At 44.1% G+C, this 20824-nt stretch overlaps 1 protein-coding gene across 2 annotated transcripts; it reads left to right on the plus strand.

The window, feature by feature from the left end:
• Positions 1-271: 271 nt before the first annotated feature.
• LOC128825291 (myelin-oligodendrocyte glycoprotein-like) lies at positions 272-16318 on the plus strand. 2 transcript variants are annotated; one of them, XM_054007656.1, is made up of 4 exons: positions 272-366; positions 873-983; positions 6626-6973; positions 15179-16318. In XM_054007656.1, the coding sequence occupies exons 2-4, from the start codon at positions 878-880 to the stop codon at positions 15250-15252; spliced, it is 528 nt and encodes a 175-aa protein (XP_053863631.1). In that variant the 5' UTR covers positions 272-366; positions 873-877; the 3' UTR covers positions 15253-16318. The 2 variants fall into 2 exon arrangements, with proteins under 2 accessions (XP_053863631.1, XP_053863630.1); XM_054007655.1 differs by lacking the exon at positions 15179-16318 and adding an exon at positions 11603-11866.
• Positions 16319-20824: the final 4506 nt, after the last annotated feature.

The following is a 20824-nucleotide window of genomic DNA, read 5'->3' on the forward strand; positions in this document are numbered from 1 at the left end:
AGGTCTGAGAGGATAAGCACATTGCTGTGTGCAGATTTCCATGAGGACTCTTTAATTTCATAGCACCATCTAAACGATAATGGTGGCTTTCTGCTTTACAATTTCACTTGCATCTTCAGCCTTGCTACATGCAGGAGAAAAGAGTAAATTCTGCTGCTGTTTAAAAAACATCACCATAAAAGTGCACAAGGACAGATGATACTGAACTGATTCTCTTTTCCTAAATTATTTTTGCTTTATACTATAACTTTAATTCTTTCATTGTCAGGCACCTCCCGGACTAAGGGTCCATTTCACTGACTGTGAGAAGCTGGAAATGTCCCAGTGATCCTGTAACTGCTGGGAAGTTTCTCCTGGGCTCATGAGGTACGTGGCAGGAAGTTCTCATCCTTTAATTTGTTTTTAAAATGCTCCTTTTTCCACTTGAAAAGCTTCACTAATGACTTTAGATGCTCTGTATTTATCCGTGTGACCCAGACCCAGAAATTGCAATGCCTTTTCTCACACTGCATTATAAAAACAGATACAAAATACATTTGTTCTTCTTGGCTACTTTCTCTTTGTAATTTTACAACCAAAAAGTTAGTGATTTTTGTGATATTTTTCAATGAATTTTGCAAATGCTAGTATTAAGGCCTTTGTCCAGAATATTGGACTGTAATTTGAGATGGTGAACAGTGAAGCAGAGTTTTGCTATGTCTTGTAACATGTCTTTTGACAAAAACAGTAGCAAACACGCACATTTTGATGCAATTATTAATGAACACATGTCCTAGGGTTCATATTGTGCTCAATGAATTTGTATCCCAAATTACAGCACGTTGCTCACTTGGAATTTGTTTTTTCTTTTCCTTTCTGGTGTGTGAATCAAGTTACAATGAAGATGAGGATTTCCTTCCACTCGCATTGTGCCATGGGCAACCCCTCTCTGTCCAGTTACCTCCTTTTCTTTTTTACGGTCCATGTTTCTACATTGGAATCAGGTAGGAAGCCTCTTGTCACAGAGTGTCTTCTACTTTCTCTTAACAGTTTGAATACCATTGATCTTTTGTTATTTTGAAACAATTCATAATAAGAGCATTTTATGTAAATTTGAGAAAGAAAATCTTTTTTTGGGGGGGGGGGCAGGGGAAGATATTGATTTTTCTCCCTTTTTACTCCCCTTGGTCTCAGTGTAACCTGTACTCAGTGGACTTTTACATCATATTTCACCTTAAACTTTCCTCCTGTCTCATCTTAAACTTTTGCGACTCTACCTATCACTATTGAATATTTTCATTAATGACTTGGATAACGAACTGGAGAGTATGCTGATAAAATTTGCAGATGACACCAAGCTGGGAGAGGTTGCTACAACTCTGGAAGACAGGATAAGAGTTCCAAATGACCTGGACAAATTGGAGATTTGGTCCGAAATCAACAGGATGGATTTCAATAAAGACAAGATCAAAGCACTTCACTAAGGAAGGAAAAATCAAACGCACAGCTACAAAATGGCAAATAAATGACTAGATGGTAACACTGCTGAAAAGGATCCGGGGCTTACAGTGGATCACCGATTGAATATGAATAAGGCTATGAGTCAGTCATGGAGGTCATGGATTCCATGATTTTATGGGACCTCCATGACTTCCTGAAAATTATGATTCAGCTCCGGGCGGCAGAGCTAAGGCTTCAGCCCTGGGAGGTGGAGCTCAGGCTCCAGCCCCATATAGCGGGGCTTGGGCTTCCATGATTTATTGCTTATTGCCCACATCTTGCCCATGACTTTTATTAAAAATACCCATACCAAAATCTTAGCCTTAAATATGAGTCAACAATGTGATGGAGATGCAAAAAAGGCTAACTAAGATTTTAAGTGATTATAAGTAGCAGGCATAGAAATCAAAGTTGGTTACCTAAGTAATAAATATAGAAATGCAGTCTAAATTTTAACTTTAACAGACTAAGTAAGATTTGAATCAAGTTGTCTCTCACCCTAACAGATCCTACAGGTAGCTTACAGTTCCTTAATACACGGACTGGACACCCTTCCAGCCTGGGACCATTCTCTTCCAGACGATCTTCCAGGTGTTGAGATGGAGGTGGCGGGGAGAGAGGCCAAGAGATGATGTCACTGTCTCTCTTTTATGCTTTCTTCAGGATGCTAGAAAGATCCTTGCTGTAACGTGAGTTAGGTTGCCCCATTGCATATGTGCCTTCTACAAGAAGTCTCTGAGATAGAAGGCTGGGTGTTGATGAGCCATTAACACCTGTCTGGCCAGCGATGGCGGCTTCTTTGTCCCTACTGAAAGTCCAGCTGTGGGCATCTCTCAACCTCATAACATATTTCAGTAACATGTATAGCAATACTTCATAACTTCACATACAATGATAGTACATAAAATCCACAGCATATTAAGGTCCAACAGATCCACACTTTTAAAATGATACTTCACAAGGCATACTTTTTACAAAACAAACCATAATCACATGATCATAGTGAATATGAGGGGTCCAGGGTGCTAATTTGAGTAAAGAGTGTCACACTGATCCATCCCATCTTCCATTCCTTGTTGGTTTTTTGCTTTCTCTTAATAGTTTGAGATGCTTGCTCATCCAACTTGGTCTGTAACCCTTCCCTACAAATGTTTCCCCTTGCTTGAGATTCAGGCTTCAGATAGTTTCTGCAACTTTGACTTAAAGTAATTCCAAGCCTCCTCCACAGTCAGATCCTTGAGTTCCTCAGTCTAGTCCAGTTCCCTAATTCCCTTACTTTTTTTAATTTGCTCTTTTGAAATTAAGAACCCTAATTGCAGATCTATTTTTTATCTTTCCATTTAGTTTAAACTGAATTAGCTCATGATCACTTGAACCAAGGTTGTCTCCTACAACTAGCTGTTCTAAGCGGTCCTCACTACTCATGAATGCCAAATCTAAAATAGCATCAGCTCTTTTGGTTTGGTGGCTATTTGGTGAAGAAATATTTGGTCAGCTATCACATCCAGGAAAATCTGGGCCCTACTATTAGTAGCACTTGTCCTCCAATCTATATCTGGGAAGTTAAAGTCTCCCATAATCATAAAAAGGTCTCTATCCATATCCAAATCAGATGTGTGGGGGGAGGGAGTCTCTAGCATACCCCAAGCACTATCCAGGGGAGCCTCTGGTAGCTTTCTTCTCCAAAGTGATTTTGACCCAAACAGACTCTGTTTTATCCATTCCATCACTTCTGATTTCTTTACAGTTTAACTCCTTATTAATATACGATTCTACTCCACCACCTTTGCCTTTATTTCTGTCTTTCCTGAATGGCACGTACCCTTCAGTTCCTGTACTCCACTCATGACTACTATTCCATCATGTTTCTGTTAACCCTATAATATCTGGTTTCACTTCCTGCACTGGTAGTTCTAGTTCCTCTATTTTGTTACCCAGGCTCCTTGCATTGGTGTACAAACATCTTAACTGTTGCTGCTTGGCTTCACTCAGATTCCTCACCCGATTGAGTACAGTTATTCTACTTACAGTATTGCCTACTTGACTTTAGCTTCATTGGTATTGGCACTATCTTTCCTCTTACTGTCCATTCTCCTACATACTGCTCTTCCTTTCCCCATTGGAGTATTCTCTCTTGACTTTCCTGCTGGTCAATATTAGAATAAGGCATGAGGATTACATGAGCATCTCCCAGCAGTCTCCCCCCGAGTTCCTAGTTTAAAGCTCTTTTAATCAGTTGTGCCGTCCTCCACCCCAGCAGTCTATTTCCCTCCCTATTCAGGTGGAGTCCATCCCATGAGAACAGTCCTCTGTCCGTGAATGCATCCCAGTCATGAAATATCCCAAAACCCTCTTTGTAGCACCACTGCCTGAACCATCTGTTGATCATCATAATCTTGTCTTGCCTTCACTCTCCTCCTCTAGGGCCAGGCAGAATCCCACTGAAGATCACCTGAGCCTCCATTTCTTTAAGTGTCTTCCCCAGCTTGGGGTGTCTCCTTTGGTGCATTTCAGTGAGAATCTAGCAGTATCATTTGTTCCCCATGTGAAGGACAATCAGTTAATTCTTTACTGCTTCCATTAGAATTCTTTTCAGCCTCCGGTCCACATTCTGTATCTTAACTCCTGGCAGACAGCACATTCGTCTGTTCTCCGGATCAGCTCTGGTGACAGGCCTGTCTGTTCTTCTTAGTAGGGAGTCCCCAATCATGTAGACCTTCCTTTTCTTGGTTTTGTTGTGATTTTCTGGCCTTCCTCCCAGGGCCAGCTCCAGGGTTTTTTGCCACCCCAAGCGGCGGAAAAAAAAAAAAAAAAAAAAAAGCCGCGATCGGTGGCACTTCGGCGGCAGCCCCACTGCGCCGCTTCATTCTTCTGCAGCAATTTGGCGGCAGGTCCTTTCCTCCGAGAGGGACTGAGGGACCTGCCGCCGAATTGCCGTTGAAGAGCCGGACGTGCCACCCCCTTCCATGAGCCGCCCCAAGCACCAGCTTGCTGTGCTGGTGCCTGGAGCCGGCCCTGCTTCCTCCTGTTCCTTCTGATTGCAAATCCTCTTGTCTTTTGTTCACACTTGCAACCTTTTGTGAGTCATCCTGTATCCTTCCCCTCTTCTTATAGGACTAGCCGTTCTTCTCTTCTTCCTTGACTTCCCACCTTCTGTGACTGCCTGCTGTGCCCCTTCTTCATTTTCCAACTCAGCAAACCTATTCCTGAGCTCTATTTCTCCTTCATTAGCCAGTCTTTCCCTCTGCCTGGTTCTCATAGTCACATGCTCCCAGTGGCCGCATTCCTCATCCAGCAGTCTCCCCTCAGAGTTCATCAGTGCAGCTTGCATCTGCCAGTCTTGACTTTTCCCTTCAGCCTTCTCTTGTCTTCCCTCCATCATCTGCTTGAATCCCCATCAAAACTAAACAACCATAGTTTCCACTTGCATCTCCAAGTCTCTGATCTTCTCTTCCATCTAGTCTAACAGGCGGCACTTCATACAAACCAAGCTCTTTTTGTGTACCCGCTTCTGGATAATTTACATCCTGCAGCTTCCACATCTGATTGTCTTCATTGTCTCACCCATTCCTTGTCTCACTACCACTGCTGCCTCTGTATCTGTCACAGCCTTCCCACCTAAGCTCCTGTCATGGAGAAAATAACAAATCTCCAAACACCCCCCCCCCCCGAACACCAAAGCAGAAACAGACCACTACACACTCCCTTCCCCAACCTCCCACTCAAACGCCCCTGTTTTCAGCTCTGTTTGCTGGTTCCTGTGCCACTGGATGGCTGCTTGGCTGCCTTTATAGACCCCCAATCAGAGAAGCCCCACTGCCTAATCAGGGAAGCCCTGCCCCCTAATCTGAACTCTGCTTCTCTCACAAAAAACTATGCCCTACCAGCCTCTGCAAACTGAAGAAAAAAGGAGAAAAAAAAAAGAAAAAAATCCACACAAACCTACAAAAACTCACTCACTGTCCCCTATGGAATAGGTGCTTGCCTCCTTCCTTCTCCTCCTACTGAACTCCCACTCAAACTCCCCTGTTTTCACCTCTTATTTATTTATTTACTTATTTTTGCTGGCTTCTGTACCAGCCATTGGATTGTGTTATAGCTTTCTCTGCTAAATTGAGCTCATTATCAAGTCATTCCTTAATCTTCTCATAGCTCTTCTCTGAACCCGCTCCAATTTATCAACATCCTTCTTGAATTGTGAGAACCAGGACTGGACACAGAATTCCAGCAGGGGTGTCACCAGTGTGAAATACAAGGAAGTTCTGTGACCTGTGTTACACAGGAGATCAGACTAGATGATCACTTCTGGCCTTGGAATTTATGAATCTATGCTGCAAAAGTTTGAATTGCACATTACACAAATAAGTCAAATATATGAAACAGAGTGATTTGAACTGACTGTGACTGACACATGCTGTAAATTCATTTTGTGTGATGTGCTACCAAGCAGAGAATGTCATAAGTGGAAGGGGTAAAGAAGGATTTTGTACTATATTTGATTGTTTTTCAAATATCTATATTTGAAAGGATACATAGCAAGTTACAAATATAAAACAAAGTACTTTTTTTTTTCAGTTTAGCTTATGTCACTGGGGAAGGGGTTTAAGGCAAACTGAAAAAGGTCACTATTATACCAGAATAAGGGGGTCCACATAGGAGTTATACCAGTATAATTACACCTGGATAACCAGTAAAACTTTCCCATGTAGACCAGGCCTTAAGCTCCACAGCATGTCACAGACACAGCCTCTCCTTTCAGGTGTTCTGTATCATCCTTCTCTCTAGAGGCCACCTGCCTCGGTTCCAGTCTAGCAAACAGTCTTCCACAGGTTAATTGTTCTGCTTTCAGCCATTAACCAGCTCACAACATTTAGAGACAGAGATCACCCATTTTTTAATTCTCTCTGGATTGGTATTGACTAGGAAAAGTGGCTGAGTTTAGCTCAAGGGTTAGCTAACATGTGCTAGCTAAGCCTGTCCTAACTTGACCTGTTTTCCAGTGCAGATACAGTGAGACACCATTAGCTCAGTTTTAGCTGGTCAAGTTGCAGCCTAGGCAGTTGTGAGAGATCACCATTCATTACCTATGAAAGCAATCCAGCTCCCCTCTGGTCTAATTTTCTGTGTGTCTTGGTTCCTTTAACAGTGAATTTCAAGGTGATTGGACCTGATCATCCCATCATGGCCTCTGCAGGTGAAGATGCCCTGTTACCCTGTCACCTCTTCCGTAACACAAGTGCTCAGAAGTTGGAGGTGCGCTGGTACCGATCCAAGTTCTCTGAACCTGTCCATCTGTATCAGAATGAAAAAGATCAGGCTGAGCAGCAAATACCAAATGATCAGGGCAGAACAGAGCTGCTGAAGGATGGTATTGTGGATGGAAGCGTTGTCCTGCGTATACACAACATCACCCCCTCTGACCATGGGCAGTTTATCTGTTTCTTCCGATCAAGCAGATTTTATGCGGAAGCCACTCTGGAACTGAAGGTGACAGGTCAGTAACTTGGGCTGCTAATTTGAATTCCCAGCAGAATAATAATTTATTTTGATGTGGAACTTGATGTGTCTCATTTTCATGCGAGTATTCAGAATTCCCTTCTATCTGCCAGTTATTTCCCATCAGTTGTTCAGGAGCCTATGCCCTGGGCATAAGCTAACAGATTTCAATGTGTGTCTCTCCACATTCATAGATTCATAGATTCTAGGACTGGAAGGGACCTCGAGAGGTCATCGAGTCCAGTCCCCTGCCCGCATGGCAGGACCAAATACTGCCTAGACCATCCCTAATAGACATTTATCTAACCTACTCTTAAATATCTCCAGAGACGGAGATTCCACAACCTCCCTAGGCAATTTGTTCCAGTGTTTAACCACCCTGACAGTTAGGAACTTTTTCCTAATGTCCAATCTAGACCTCCCTTGCTGCAGTTTAAACCCATTGTTTCTGGTTCTATCCTTAGAGGCTAAGGTGAACAAGTTCTCTCCCTCCTCCTTATGACACCCTTTTATATACCTGAAAACTGCTATCATGTCCCCTCTCAGTCTTCTCTTTTCCAAACTAAACAAACCCAATTCTTTCAGCCTTCCTTCATAGGTCATGTTCTCAAGACCTTTAATCATTCTTGTTGCTCTTCTTTGGACCCTTTCCAGTTTCTCCACATCTTTTTTAAAATGCGGCGCCCAGAACTGGACACAATACTCCAGCTGAGGCCTAACCAGAGCAGAGTAGAGCGGAAGAATGACTTCTCGTGTCTTGCTCATTCTGGGTGTTCTTTTCACATCTTTGTTGTGCAAGAACTGTGAGAAAATCTATAAGTACCTACATGGGAACATATATTTGATAATGGCTCTTCAGTCTAGCAGAGAAAGGTGTAACACAAGCTAATGGCAGGAAGTCGAAGCTAGAGAAATTCAGACTGGAAATAAGGCATAATTTTTTAATAGTGAGAGTAATTAACTATAGCAGTGGTTCTCAAATTGTGGTCCGCGAGCTCCATTCAGGTGGTCCGCAGATAGTTCCCTCTAAGGCCGCACGTGAGAGAATGAAGGGCCACCCACCCAGGCGTGGCTCCACTAATTAGGTGCCTGGACCCTGGAGAAGACACACATGTAAGGTGAGGTTGTGGCCTTGAGGGGAATATGGGGTAAGAGGGAGGGGGCAGTGGGGTGAGAAGAGGAGGTGGGGGGAATTTGGGATGTACAGGGCTGCAGCAGCCAAAGAAAGGCGACTTTCCCCAGCTCCAGGGCTGCGGCTGCTGGGGAGGGAAGGCCCTCCTTCCCAGCCTCAGCTGTCTGGCTGCTGGGGCTGGGGAGAGACCCCCCTCCTTCCCAGTCCCAGCTCTGTGGCTGCTGTGGTGAGGGAGAGACCTCACTCCTTCCCAGCCTCAGCTCTCTGGCTGCTGGGGCTGGGGAGAGACCCCCCTTCTTCCCAGTCCCAGCTCTGTGGCTGCTGTGGTGAGGGAGAGACCCCCCTCCTTCCCAGCCTCAGCTGTCTGGCTGCTGGGGCTGGGGAGAGACCCCCCTCCTTCCCAGTCCCAGCTCTGTGGCTGCTGTGGTGAGGGAGAGACCTCACTCCTTCCCAGCCTCAGCTCTGTGTCGGCTGTGGTGGGGGAGAGAGGCACATCCATCGCATTAGAAAGGTAAGAATACTGATATTAAAATATGAGTTGTGTGCTTTTATTTGTAGAACAAAAAAAAATGTTAATTATTATTAAGGTGTTTTTTTATCCAACGCGCTTTACAATAGCTAGTTAATGGTACAACAACGTTTGGAAAGATCGTTAAGTGGTCCGCTGACACCCTCAGCAATTTTCAAGTGGTCCCCAAACAAAAAAGTTTGAGAATCACTGAACTATTGGAACAACTTACCAAGGGTTGTGGTGGTGTCTCCTTCACTGGCAATTTTAAAATCAAGATTGGCTGTTTTTCTAAAAGATCTGCTGTCAGAATCATAATGGTCCCTTCTGGCCTTGCAATCTATGAATCTGTGAATGAACCTAGGAAAGACTTTTAAAGACTATTAGACCTTTAATTTTGGAGAAAACAGAAGAGGAGATAAAAAGGTGAAGAAAAATGCTTGAAAATCAGCTCTTGTTTCTTGCCACACAACTTCTAAGGGTGTGTGCAGGAGAAAGAGAAACATCCTTTTCTGATGACTTGAAGTGTCCATCCTAGAAAGGGCTGGAAACTACAGAGAGAGCAGCACCTACAGCAGCAGGACCAGATCTTTTATTGCTTCTTTTGATTATGTTTCTTTGTCTTTGACCTACACTGACTGAGATCCAAATCCATTCTGGGACTCGTGTGAAGTGAGGGGTTTCCCCTGGAAAAATACTCAGGGCTCAGAGAGGGGGTAGCTCCAGGTTATTACAACAAAGGCAATGCCGATTCTTTGATTAGAGAATGAATTGTCAGTTGCCTCCCTGCCATGCTTTGTGGGGACATTCTATGAATACTTGAGAGTCCCCAACCCAACTCCCCCCAGTGTGCAAACAAGGCCTAGCAGAGCCCCGTGTGATATTGCTAGATACAGGATTGATTTCTGGGAGCTGTAGTCTTTGAGGTTAGAGAACTAGCAGGAAGGCAAAGCGCATCTGTATGTGCTGAGGCCAGGGGCTGCTGCAGCAGCTGCTTCTGGAGCTGTTTGATGTTGGATTTCACTTTTTTGGTCTCGGCCTCCACTGCTCAACAAAGTGGTGACTAGGATGGCTCTCCTGCCCCTGAATCCACCTGCACCCTTTCTTCAAAGCCTAGGAGAGCTTCCAATTGCTTTTAATGCTTGGATAAGAGTATCTGAGTACGATGTCCTTGCAGCTAATGACAGAGAACTCTCTGAAGTAAGAAAATGTGCTTTGCTTATGTAAGTGCCTTGGAGCAGAAGGGCAGCTATATGTTACACTCTTCCCTTCTGAAGAATAACTATGATACAGCACTCTCTGCATTCATTTTTGTGTGTGTCTAAAGTGAATGTGGTAGCTGCATGCTATAAATTCCACCAGCGTGGAAACCAGGGGAATTGACAGATCAGTATATTGCTGCTTTAAGGGAACTGATTGTCACATGGGATTTTTGGCAACATGGCAGATGAAATTCTTTGAGATCGGCTCATGGAGAAAACAGCTGTGCCTCGTATTAGAGAACATCTACTGCTTGAACCAGAATTGAAATGGCAGAAAGCTGTAACCATTGCTAATCACATCGAGTCAGCAATGGTGGAGGTGAATAGAATGAGCTCAGGGAACAGCAGGTGCGATGCAAGCCGTGCAACCACTGCATCTGGACTACAACAAGGCAACTGAAAAATTACAAGGGCAATGTAAATGAGAAGTAACATGCCCAGTGATTTCAAAACACACAAGGAAAAGAATGTCACCACAGTGAATGTAACACCCCACTACAGACTACACAGGGATCGGCAACTTTTGGCACGTGACCTGCCAGGGAAAGCCCCTAGCAGGCTGGGCCAGTTTGTTTACCTGCCGCATCCGCTGCTTTGGCCGATCGCAGCTCCCGCTGGCCGCGGTTCACCATCCAAGGCCAATGGGGGCTGTGGGAAGGGTGGCCAGCATATCCCTCGGGCTGCGCCGCTTCCTGCAGCCCCCATTGGCCTGGGACAGTGAACCGCAGCCAGTGGGAGCCGCGATCAGCCGAACCTGTGGACGCAGCAGGTAAACAAACCAGCCCAGCCAGGCCCGCCAGGGGCTTACCCTGGCAGGCTGTGTGCCAAAGGTTGCCGATCCCTGGACTATACTGGAAAGCTTGCAGAGGGAGCTCAGTGGCCTGCAAAAAGAGCGGACATTTCCCTAAGGTATGCTAAAGCAACCCATCCTAATCAACAAGTCCGTGCGGTTACCATGCCAGAGGTAACTTACTGCATTGGGTGTGGATGGAAGCAGCTCCACAGACACTGGATAAAATACCGTGTGCTGTTCATGGCTCTGCTGCAGGAGTGAAGCCCCAGGTGGTGGAAGGAATGTTGAACACTGGCTCAGCAGTTTCTAGACCACCTGAATTGATTTGCTTGCAATACTTTGGACATGTATCAGTTACTGAACTGAGCTTACCCCTAGTGTGCTACTTGATGAACCACATCCCTGTGCTTGGTTGACTACCTGCAACCCTGACATTTGATACATAATGTGTACCGGCAGAATTCTGTCCTATGCCTGGGGTACTGCTATCCTAAACAGCGAGTGTAGGCAGGCAATGGGCACATTGCTTTTACCCCACCTGGCACCACTACAGCACAAACTCTGGTCTCTGCTCTTAACGAGGATGGTACAGAGGAGCCCCAGTGGCTGTGCATTTGGATTTGCTCACGAAATTAAATTTTGACCTCAAGTGACAGCTGTATGACAGAATTTCCCTCTCTACCATTCTCCGTCAGGGATGCTGTAGCACAAGAGGTTAAAAAATTAGTACAAAATGGTGTTATTGAAGAGATTGCATCATCTGAATGAGTCTCACCAATAATAGTGATAAAGAGAGACTGGAGGTGTTTGTCTTAGCATAGATTTTAGGGAGCCTAATAAAGCCATTGTGATTGACAGCTATCCACTCACACACAGAAGAAGCATTGGTGGATCTTTGTGACACAAAGACATTTTCTACTCTCGATCTACAGAATGCATATCACCAAGTTATACTACAGGAGGACAGAGAGATCTCACAGCATTATTACACTTGAGGATCTATTCCACTTGAAACATGCACCATACGGACTTGTATTGGCACCCAGCATTTTCCAAAGAATAATGTCAGTGATTCTGAAGAATCAGCCTGGAGTCCAGTATTATTTGGATGAAATTATTGTGTTTGGGAAGACTTGCGAGGAACATGAAAAACATTTCCATGCAGTACTAAATAGGGTGACCAGACAGCAAGTGTGAAAAATCAGGACACGGGGTGGGGGTTAATAGGAGCCTATATAAGAAAAAGACCCAAAAATCGGGACGGTCCCTATAAAATCGGGACATCTGGTCACCCTAGTACTAAACCACATCAAAACTGCAGGGCTGAAACTGAATTTCGCCAAATGCCAATTCTGACAAACAGAGTTGTTATTTCCGGGGCACATAATTTTGGAGACTGGATTGAAACCTGACCTGGACCACATCATGGTGGTTAAAAACCACCACCTCCAAGAGACACACAAACCTTACATGCTTTCTTAGTTTTTATGTCATTGTATGCCAAGTTTATTCTGAACAACACTTCAGTCACCGTTACAAACATACTCCAGGGAATCTCGAGCTTGGCCTGGATGACTGTTGCACAAGTTGTTTTGAAACAGTGAAAGATTTGATTGAAAATAGTCCAGCACTTGCATTGTTTGACCCTGCCTCAGACTACAGACTGTGAGCAACACTTACTCAAATCCAGGATGACAACATGGAGGACACTGTTGCATTTGCTTGAAGAACACTTACAGAAGCTGAGAGGAAGTATTCATCTGTTGAAAAGAAAGCACTTGCTTGCTATGGACTATGGAAAAATGGAGAACTTAGCTCTGGGGCCAGACTTTCAAGTTGCATACAGATCATAGCTCTTTGACGACACTGTTAACTTCTAAAGGACTTGGATGAGTGGGAGGCCAGATTGCTAGATGGTCAGCAAGACTACTGTCTTTCATGTATGTCACAGAATAAAGGCTGGGAATTCAAAATATGATGCTTGTCCTGCCTGCCCTTGCCGACAGATGGTGACAATGTAGTTGCACTTATAGCAGGCACCCCCACATCCGTTACACAAGAATAATTCAAAGCTGCTTACTTAGCATGCCCCATTCAACAAAGATTGCAGGAACAGCTGATAACAAAATGGCTACACAACCCCAAATGCTTGATCCAGCTTTGCCCCTGTCAAGGCTGTATCCCCACTTTGAACTTTAGGGTACAAATGTAGGGGCCTGCATGAAAACTTCTAAGCTTAACTACCAGCTTAGCTCTGGTCCGCTGCCACCATTTCCCAATTGGATTCCCTCCCTGGGAAGCCTTGAGAAACCTTTCACCAATTCCCTGGTGAATACAGATCCAAACCCCTTGGATCGTAAAACAAGGAGAAATTAACCATCCCCCCTCCTTCCTCCCACCAACTCCGGGTGAATACAGATCCAACCCCCTTGGATCTAAAACAAGGAGAAATTAACCATTCCCCCTCCTTTCTTTCACCAACTCCTGGTGAATACAGATCCAACCCCCTTGGATCTAAAACAAGGAGAGATTAACCATTCCCTCTCCTTCCTTTCACCAACTCCTGGTGAATACAGATCCAACCCTCTTGGATCTAAAAACAAGGAAAAATCAATCAGGTTCTTAAAAAGAAGGCTTTTAATTAAAGAAAAAGGTAAAAATCATCTCTGTAAAATCAGTATGGAAATTAACCTTACAGGGTAATCAAACTTAAAGAGCTCAGAGGACTCCCCTCTAGTCTCAGGTTCAAAGTACAGCAAACAAAGATAAACACTCTAGTAAAAGGTACATTTACAAGTTGAGAAAACAAAGGAAAACTAAGACGCCTTGCCTGGCTATTTACTTACAAGTCTGAAATAGGAGAGACTTGTTTAGAAAGATGTGGAGAACCTGGATTGATGTCTGGTCCCTCTCAGTCCCAAGAGCGAACGCCCTCCCAAAACAAAGAGCACAAACAAAAGCCTTCCCCCTCCCCCCCCGCAAAGATTTGAAAGTATCTTGTCCCCTTATTGGTCCTTTAGGTCAGATGCCAGCCAGGTTACCTGAGCTTCTTAACCCTTTACAGGGAAAAGGATTTTGGAGTCTCTGGCCAGGAGGGATTTTATAGTCCTGTACACAGGACAGCTGTTACCCTTCCCTTTATAGTTATGACAGCCCCTTTACTGTAGCGTACTCAAAACAATTCTGTACTAGACGGATGGGTATTATGAGGTACTGACTGGTTGATTGTACCCGACACACTGCAGACAAAATTCATACATCTGGCACATGATACACATCAAGGGACTGACAGAATGAAAGAGTGTCTATGTGACCTGTATTGGGGCCAAGAATGCATGCTCAGGTTGAAGCAGCTGTAAAAACGTGCATTACTAGCCAGTTACATGACAAAATGGTGGTGATCATGTGCCACCATTACAGCCTGTTCTTCTTCCAGATGCCATATGGGAAAAGCTTGCCATTGATATTATATGTCCATTATTATATTTATATGTCATCTCTGCTACACTCATCAAGTTCGTGTCGATTGTCTTTAGCAGGGAAGGGAACCTGAAAAATTTGTGTTGGACAATGGAACACAATTTTCCTCACTGGAATTTGAAACCTTTCTGGCAGAAGGGAACATAAGTGGCTCTGTTGATATGGGGAAAGTCGTGGACGTGATATAGCTTGACTTTAGCAAAGCAGACTTACACATTCTTGCCAGCAAGTTAAAGAAGTATGGATTGGATGAATAGACTATAAGGTGGATAGAAAGCTGGCTAGATCGTCGGGCTCAATGGGTAGTGATCAATGGCTTGATGTCTAGTTGGCACCCGGCAACAAGCGGAATGCCCCAGGGGTCGGTCCAGTTTTGGGCACCCCCACTACAGAAAGGATGTGGACAAATTGGAGAGAGTCCAGCGGAGGGCAACAAAAATGATTAGGGGGATAGGGCGCATGACTTATGAGGAGCGGCTGAGGGAACTGGGGTTATTTAGTCTGCAGAAGAGACGAGTGAAGGAGGATTTGATAGCAGCCTTCAACTACCTGAAGGGGGGTTCCAAAGAGGATGGAGCTCGGCTGTTCTCAGTGGTGGCATGTGACAGAACAAGGAGCAATCATCTCATGTTGCAGTGGGGAGGTCTAGGTTGGATATTAGGAAAAACTATTTCACTAGGAGGGTGGTGAAGCACTGGAATGCGTTACCTAGGGAGGTGGTAGAATCTCCATCCATAGAGGTTTGTAAGGCCCAGCTTGACAAAGCCCTGGCTGGGATGATTTAATTGGGGATTGGTCCTGCTTTGAGCAGGGGGTTGGACTAGCTGACCTTCTGAAGACTCTTCCAACTCTAATCTTCTACGATTCTATGACACTTTAACATTACATGTAGAAAATAATCATGTATTACAATCAAATTGATTGAGAAATTGAACAATTCCATAGAAGTTTGAAAGACAGTCTGGAGACAGCTATGCTGGAAAGAAAAGTGTGAACAACCTTCACTACGATTACTTTTAAATCTACAGGGCTACACGCCATGCCACAACACAAAAGTCACCTGCTGAATTATTGCACGGTAGAGAGATGCATACTAAATTAAACATTGCTGGATTACATGGGCCTATATCTGATATATCATTGCTGCCGGATATCAGACAAACAGTTCAATGAAAACCACAAAAATATAAGATGCAGATAAATGCTGTGGGGTCAGGGAACTGAAATTCAAATGTGGCTTGTTTATAGAAGTATGAAAACCTGGAATGTTAGGAAAAGGAGAACCCAGGTTCACTTCCCCACTGAAAATTGTTTCTAAAAAGGACTATGACACTCCGTACCTCAGAGTAGCACTCTGGAACTCCCATATTCATCACTGTCATAGAATTATGATATGTTTTGTACGAAGTTTGCCTTGAGAAGTATCATGTTAAAAGTCTTGATCTGTTGAACATTAATATCCTGTTGGATTGTATGTGCTATCATGGTATAGGAAGTTATGAAGTTTTGCTATGTATGTGTTACTGAAATATGTTGTGAGGTTGGGAACACCCACAACCAACCTTTCAGGTGCAACAATGGAGGAGGCAGACAGGGGTTAATGGCTCATCAACACCCATCAAGGAAAGGATCTCAGAAACTGTATACAATGGAAACTTCTCAGAGAGAACACGTAGACAATGGAGACTGCTTGACCAATGGAGACTACCTGATCCCCACACCACAGCAAAGGATTTTTCCAACAAGCTGGAAGAAACTATAAAAGAGAGGAAGTGACATCATCACTTGGCCTCACTCCCCCCCACAACTCAACACCTGGAAACGTGTTTGGAGGACAAAGACTTTGTATGTGGGAGGGTGGTTTCAGGCTGGAAAAGAGTCCCAGCCTGTGTATTGAGGAACTATACTATCCTGTTTAGTTTATAGAACTCAGATTGTGAATTTACTTTTATTTCTTAGGTAACCAACTTTGATCTCTACATTCGCTACCTATAATCACTTAAAATCTATCTTTCTGTAGTTTATATTTTACCTAAAACAGTGTGGTTTGGTTGAAGTGCTTGGGAAATCTCAGCTCAGTTTACATCGAAGCAGGGGCAGTCTGGGTAATGAACTTATTCTGGTTAGGCTTCTGACCAGGGCAAGATGGTACAGCTCTGCGGTGCAAGGCTGGGGAGCTGGGGGGAATTGGCTGGGGAGCTGGGGGGGAATTGGCTGGAGCCTCCCTATTGTTGGTTCATGAATGACTGGGAGAAGCATTCATGTAACTCAGCTGGGTGTGTCGCTGTCTATGGATGGCTGTGTAAGGGTAGTGCCTGCCAGGGGTATGTGGCTTGACACAGCATCACAGTGTGAGGGGCACCCCATGTTGGAGGGACAGAGGGCTCAGTGGTCCCACAGTCCATGTTGCACCCCAGGGACCCCGTCACAAGGACCTCACGCTTACAAGCTGTCAGATGGTCAGTCTGGAGCACTATTCATCTTGCCCCTGCTTACTAAGACATAGTGCAATGTTTCAGACTATCTAACTAGCCCTTTGCTGCTGACAGTACAGGATAACTGACAGGATATTGGGCCTGACAAATATGCTGTCAGAGTCTGACAGCCAACTGTATTGGCTAGAGACTGTGTTCTGTAATTATTAAAGGAACAGTCTTCTATTATAACTAGAATTCTAATTACAGTTACATAACTACTTCTTAGTTATTGTTTATTTGCTAATTACGTTATTTATGTTTATTATAGTAGCAGGTTATTGGATTAGTATTACTGCCGTAAGATTGAGTTTGTTCTAAGACGAGGGAAATGTGGTGTTGTTAGATCCAGCATTGATTGCTGAGAGCTGTAGTCTTGGTTTAGAAGCCAACAGGAAACAGGAAGTGTAAATATGGGTGTTGCTTCATTGTTGTCGTAATAAACCTTGTTGGATTTCACCCTTTTGGTCTCAGCTTCCACTGCTCAGCAAAGAATGAGATAATATTCAGTTAGGTAATAAATACACCATGATTTCCCCAGGCAGAGCTGCCAAGCAGCTCCTGGTGCCTTTTCACAACGAGGCTGCCAGAATGTGACTTAGGGCTTTCCTACACTAGGGGGGCTACAGTGGCACTCTAGCTATGCCGCTGCAACCCCATAGTGCAGATGCAGACTAAAGCGATGGCAGGGTTTTCCCATTGCTGTAGGTAATCCACCTTCCCAAGCAACAGGAGCTAGCTCAATAGAAGCACTCTATTGTAATTCTTCACACCCCTGAGTGACATAGCTGTGTCAATCTACATTTTAAGTGTAGACCAGGTGTGACAATGCGGTTCTGGCGGAACCCAACTGAGAGTGCCAACTCAGGACAAATTGCTCAAATAGGGCAGTTACAGCCCAAGGCTGGGGTTCTTTCCACCTCTAAGGCAAACCAAACCAGCCAGACTAGGAGGACTTCGGTCTCACCCCACTGGCTAACCGCAAGTCTCACAAGCAATCTCCTTAGACACTCCAGTTTCCCAGTACTCCCACCAGTGCCACTCGTTATGGGGACAAATGGTTATGAAAACCAATACCCCAGTAAAAGAAAAAAGGTTCTCCTGATCCCAAAGGACCAAGCCCCAGACCCAGGTCAATATACAAATCAGGTATTACCCACAAATCACGCTGCTGCCAATCCTTTAGAATCTAAAATCTAAAGGTTTATTCATAAAAGGAAAAAGATAGAGATGAGAGTTAGGATTGGTTAAATGGAATCAATTACATACAGTAATGGCAAAGTTCTTGGTTCAGGCTTGCAGTGGCGATGGAATAAACTGCAGGTTCAAATCAAGTCTCTGGAATACATCCCCCGCTGGGATGGGTCCTCAGTCCTTTGTTCAAAGCTTCAGCTTGTAGCAAAGTTCCTCCAGAGGTATGAAGCAGGATTGAAGACCAGATGGAGATGAGGCATCAGCCTTATATAGTCTTTTCCAGGTGTAAGAACACCTCTTTGTTCTTACTGTGGAAAATTACAGCCAAATGGAGTCTGGAGTCACATGGGCCAGTCCCTGCATACTTTGCTGACTTACAAGGCTTATCTGCCTTCTCTCAATGGGTCCATTGTATAGCTGATGGTCCTTAATGGGCCATCAAGCAGGCGAGGCAGAGATAATCTCAGCTTGTCTGGGATGTCACCCAGAAGCATAGCATAAGTTTTCCATACAGACAGTATAGAGCCAATATTCGCCATACAGACAGTATAGAGCCAATATTCATAACTTCAACTACAAAACTGATACACACATATAGACAGCATAATCATAACCAGTAAACCATAACCTTGTCCTAGACACCCCATTTGACCCCCTTTATACAAGATTTGGATGTCACTACAGGACCTTGGTTGCAACAATGATCTATACGGTCCCAGTTTATGTCAATAACGTCACACCCCCAACGCAAAATTGATGCAGGAAGGGATGACACAAACATCACTGACTGCATCCCAAGAGCTCCCCATCCTGGGTTCTGTCTCACTACCGCTAGTATTGGGTTAGAAGCCATACCAGTGTATAACAGAAATGGTTTATCAAAATCATGTTCAACCACATGATTGAACCTCTTTACAACCTCAAGGTAAAACTTAGTTAGAACAATAGTGGATTGGATCTGCTCTGGCAGCATGGTTCCTGTATGTGTCATGTGATCTTGCCAAGAGCTAAAGAAAACTGCTACTTTATCCATACCAGCTCGGGCAAATGTTTGGAACCCCATTAACATCGAATAAATGCAGATGTTAATGTTCTTCATAGTACAGGAATCTTGGCATTTAGCCATGAAAGCAATATGGTAGTGTGCCTCAGTCTTCCTTTTCATACAGCACATTAGGTCTGGAATGTCTTTTCCCCTGTGAAAAGTTCCCATATTGTTTATAGGCATTACCTGTGAAACCCCAGTGTAACAAGACCTTTTAACATAACGTGTGTTCTCATGTATTCCTTTTAACATGTTCAAGGGATTTGTGACGTTGTGCAGTCTATATGGTTTTATAAAAACTTGATAATAAGTCAATATAATGTAACTGAGCTGGTTTTAGAGAAAATACGGTAATAAGTGAATGTAACGTAACTGGGATATGCTTCATGCAAAAGGTCTCTTGTAAGGTATCATTACAAAGCTTATAATCTACTGAGTATGATCATCTGATTTGTATAAATGTACCACTCTTGTATCTAAAACTAGAAATATAAAATGTAACTCTGAGGGCCTATTGTAATTGTGTAAAGTGTGGACCATTAATGATGGTTTGGAATCTTGATGACTCCCATTGTCTGCAGATGGCTGTATTTACCTGTGAGTCTTCCTGTATATGTGTGTGCTGGCAAGTGAGTAATGAAGTCTTGCAGTGACATGTGATCATGTCACCTGAACTGGAATCCATCTTTAACCTGGTGCTTTTCCAGTGAGGGGGGGTGGAAACCCAGAGAGACAAAGAGTTCCCGCCTTATGCAAAAGATATATAAAGGGGGGAAGAGAAGAGAGAGGGAGGGAAGCCATCATGAAGAATCCCCTAGCTATCACCTGAGCTGCAACAAGAGCTGCACCAGGGGAAAGAATTGTGCCCAGGCCTGGAAGGTGTCCAGTCTGAGAAAAACTTACTGAAGCATCTCTGAGGGTGAGATTATCTGTATTCAGTTTGATTAGGCATAGATTTGCACATTTTATTTTATTTTGCTTGTGACTTACTTTGTTCTGTCTGTTACTACTTTGAACCACTTAAATCCTACTGTCTGTATTTAATAAAATCGCTTTCTATTTAGTAATTCACTCAGAGTATGTATTAATACCTGGGGGAGCAAACAACTGTGCATATCTCTCTATCAGTGTTATAGAGGGCGAACAATTTATGAGTTTGCCCTGCATAAACTTTATGCAGGGTAAAACGGATTTATTTGGGTTTAGACCCCATTGGGAGTTGGGCATCTGAGTGCGAAAGACAAGCACACTACTGCGAACTGTTTTCAGGTAAACTTGCAGCTTTGGGACAGGAGATTCTGACCCTGGATCTGTGTCTGGAGCCAGATGGGAGTGTCTGGCTCAGCAAGACAGGGTGCTGGAGTCCTGAGCTGGCAGGGAAAACAGAAGCAGGGGTAGTCTTTGCACATCGGGTGGCAGTTCCCAAGGGGGGTTCTGTGATCCAACCCGTCACAGGATTCTCCAAAAGATTAGACACATTGTACATTTTTACAGTTTGTGGCAATAGCAACCCATTCATTGCAAAATTAAGCAATAACAACAAGTTCATTGCAAGTGTCCATCTACAATCATGGTTGTCATGCCACCCCTTTGGCTCAATACCATTGGAGTTTGGGCATTTTAGGGTTAACCTGTGGCTTCCCTTTGCAAAATTCAGTTTTTTCTGTCCTCCTTGTCCTGCAGAATCAAACCCTGATTTCTCTTGCTTAACAGAATTCACTGGCTGATGGGGTGGGCCCTCTGTGCTAACAGCTATTAGCAAGTCCTCCCTTTCCCAGCCAGGCAAGTAATTTGCACTACCCCAGACCAGAGCCAGTCCACCAGTTTTCATATCCTTAACTGCTATAATTTCCAAGGCTGGACTCTGCCTTAAAGAGATACCACACAAATCCAAAGAGTCTGCGGGTGAGAGTTTGCTTGCTCTCCCCCGCATCCTCAAGCATTCAGCCATAAAACTGCTC

Source organism: Malaclemys terrapin, chromosome 17 (assembly GCF_027887155.1).
Source record: "Malaclemys terrapin pileata isolate rMalTer1 chromosome 17, rMalTer1.hap1, whole genome shotgun sequence".
NCBI lineage: Eukaryota > Metazoa > Chordata > Testudines > Emydidae > Malaclemys > Malaclemys terrapin.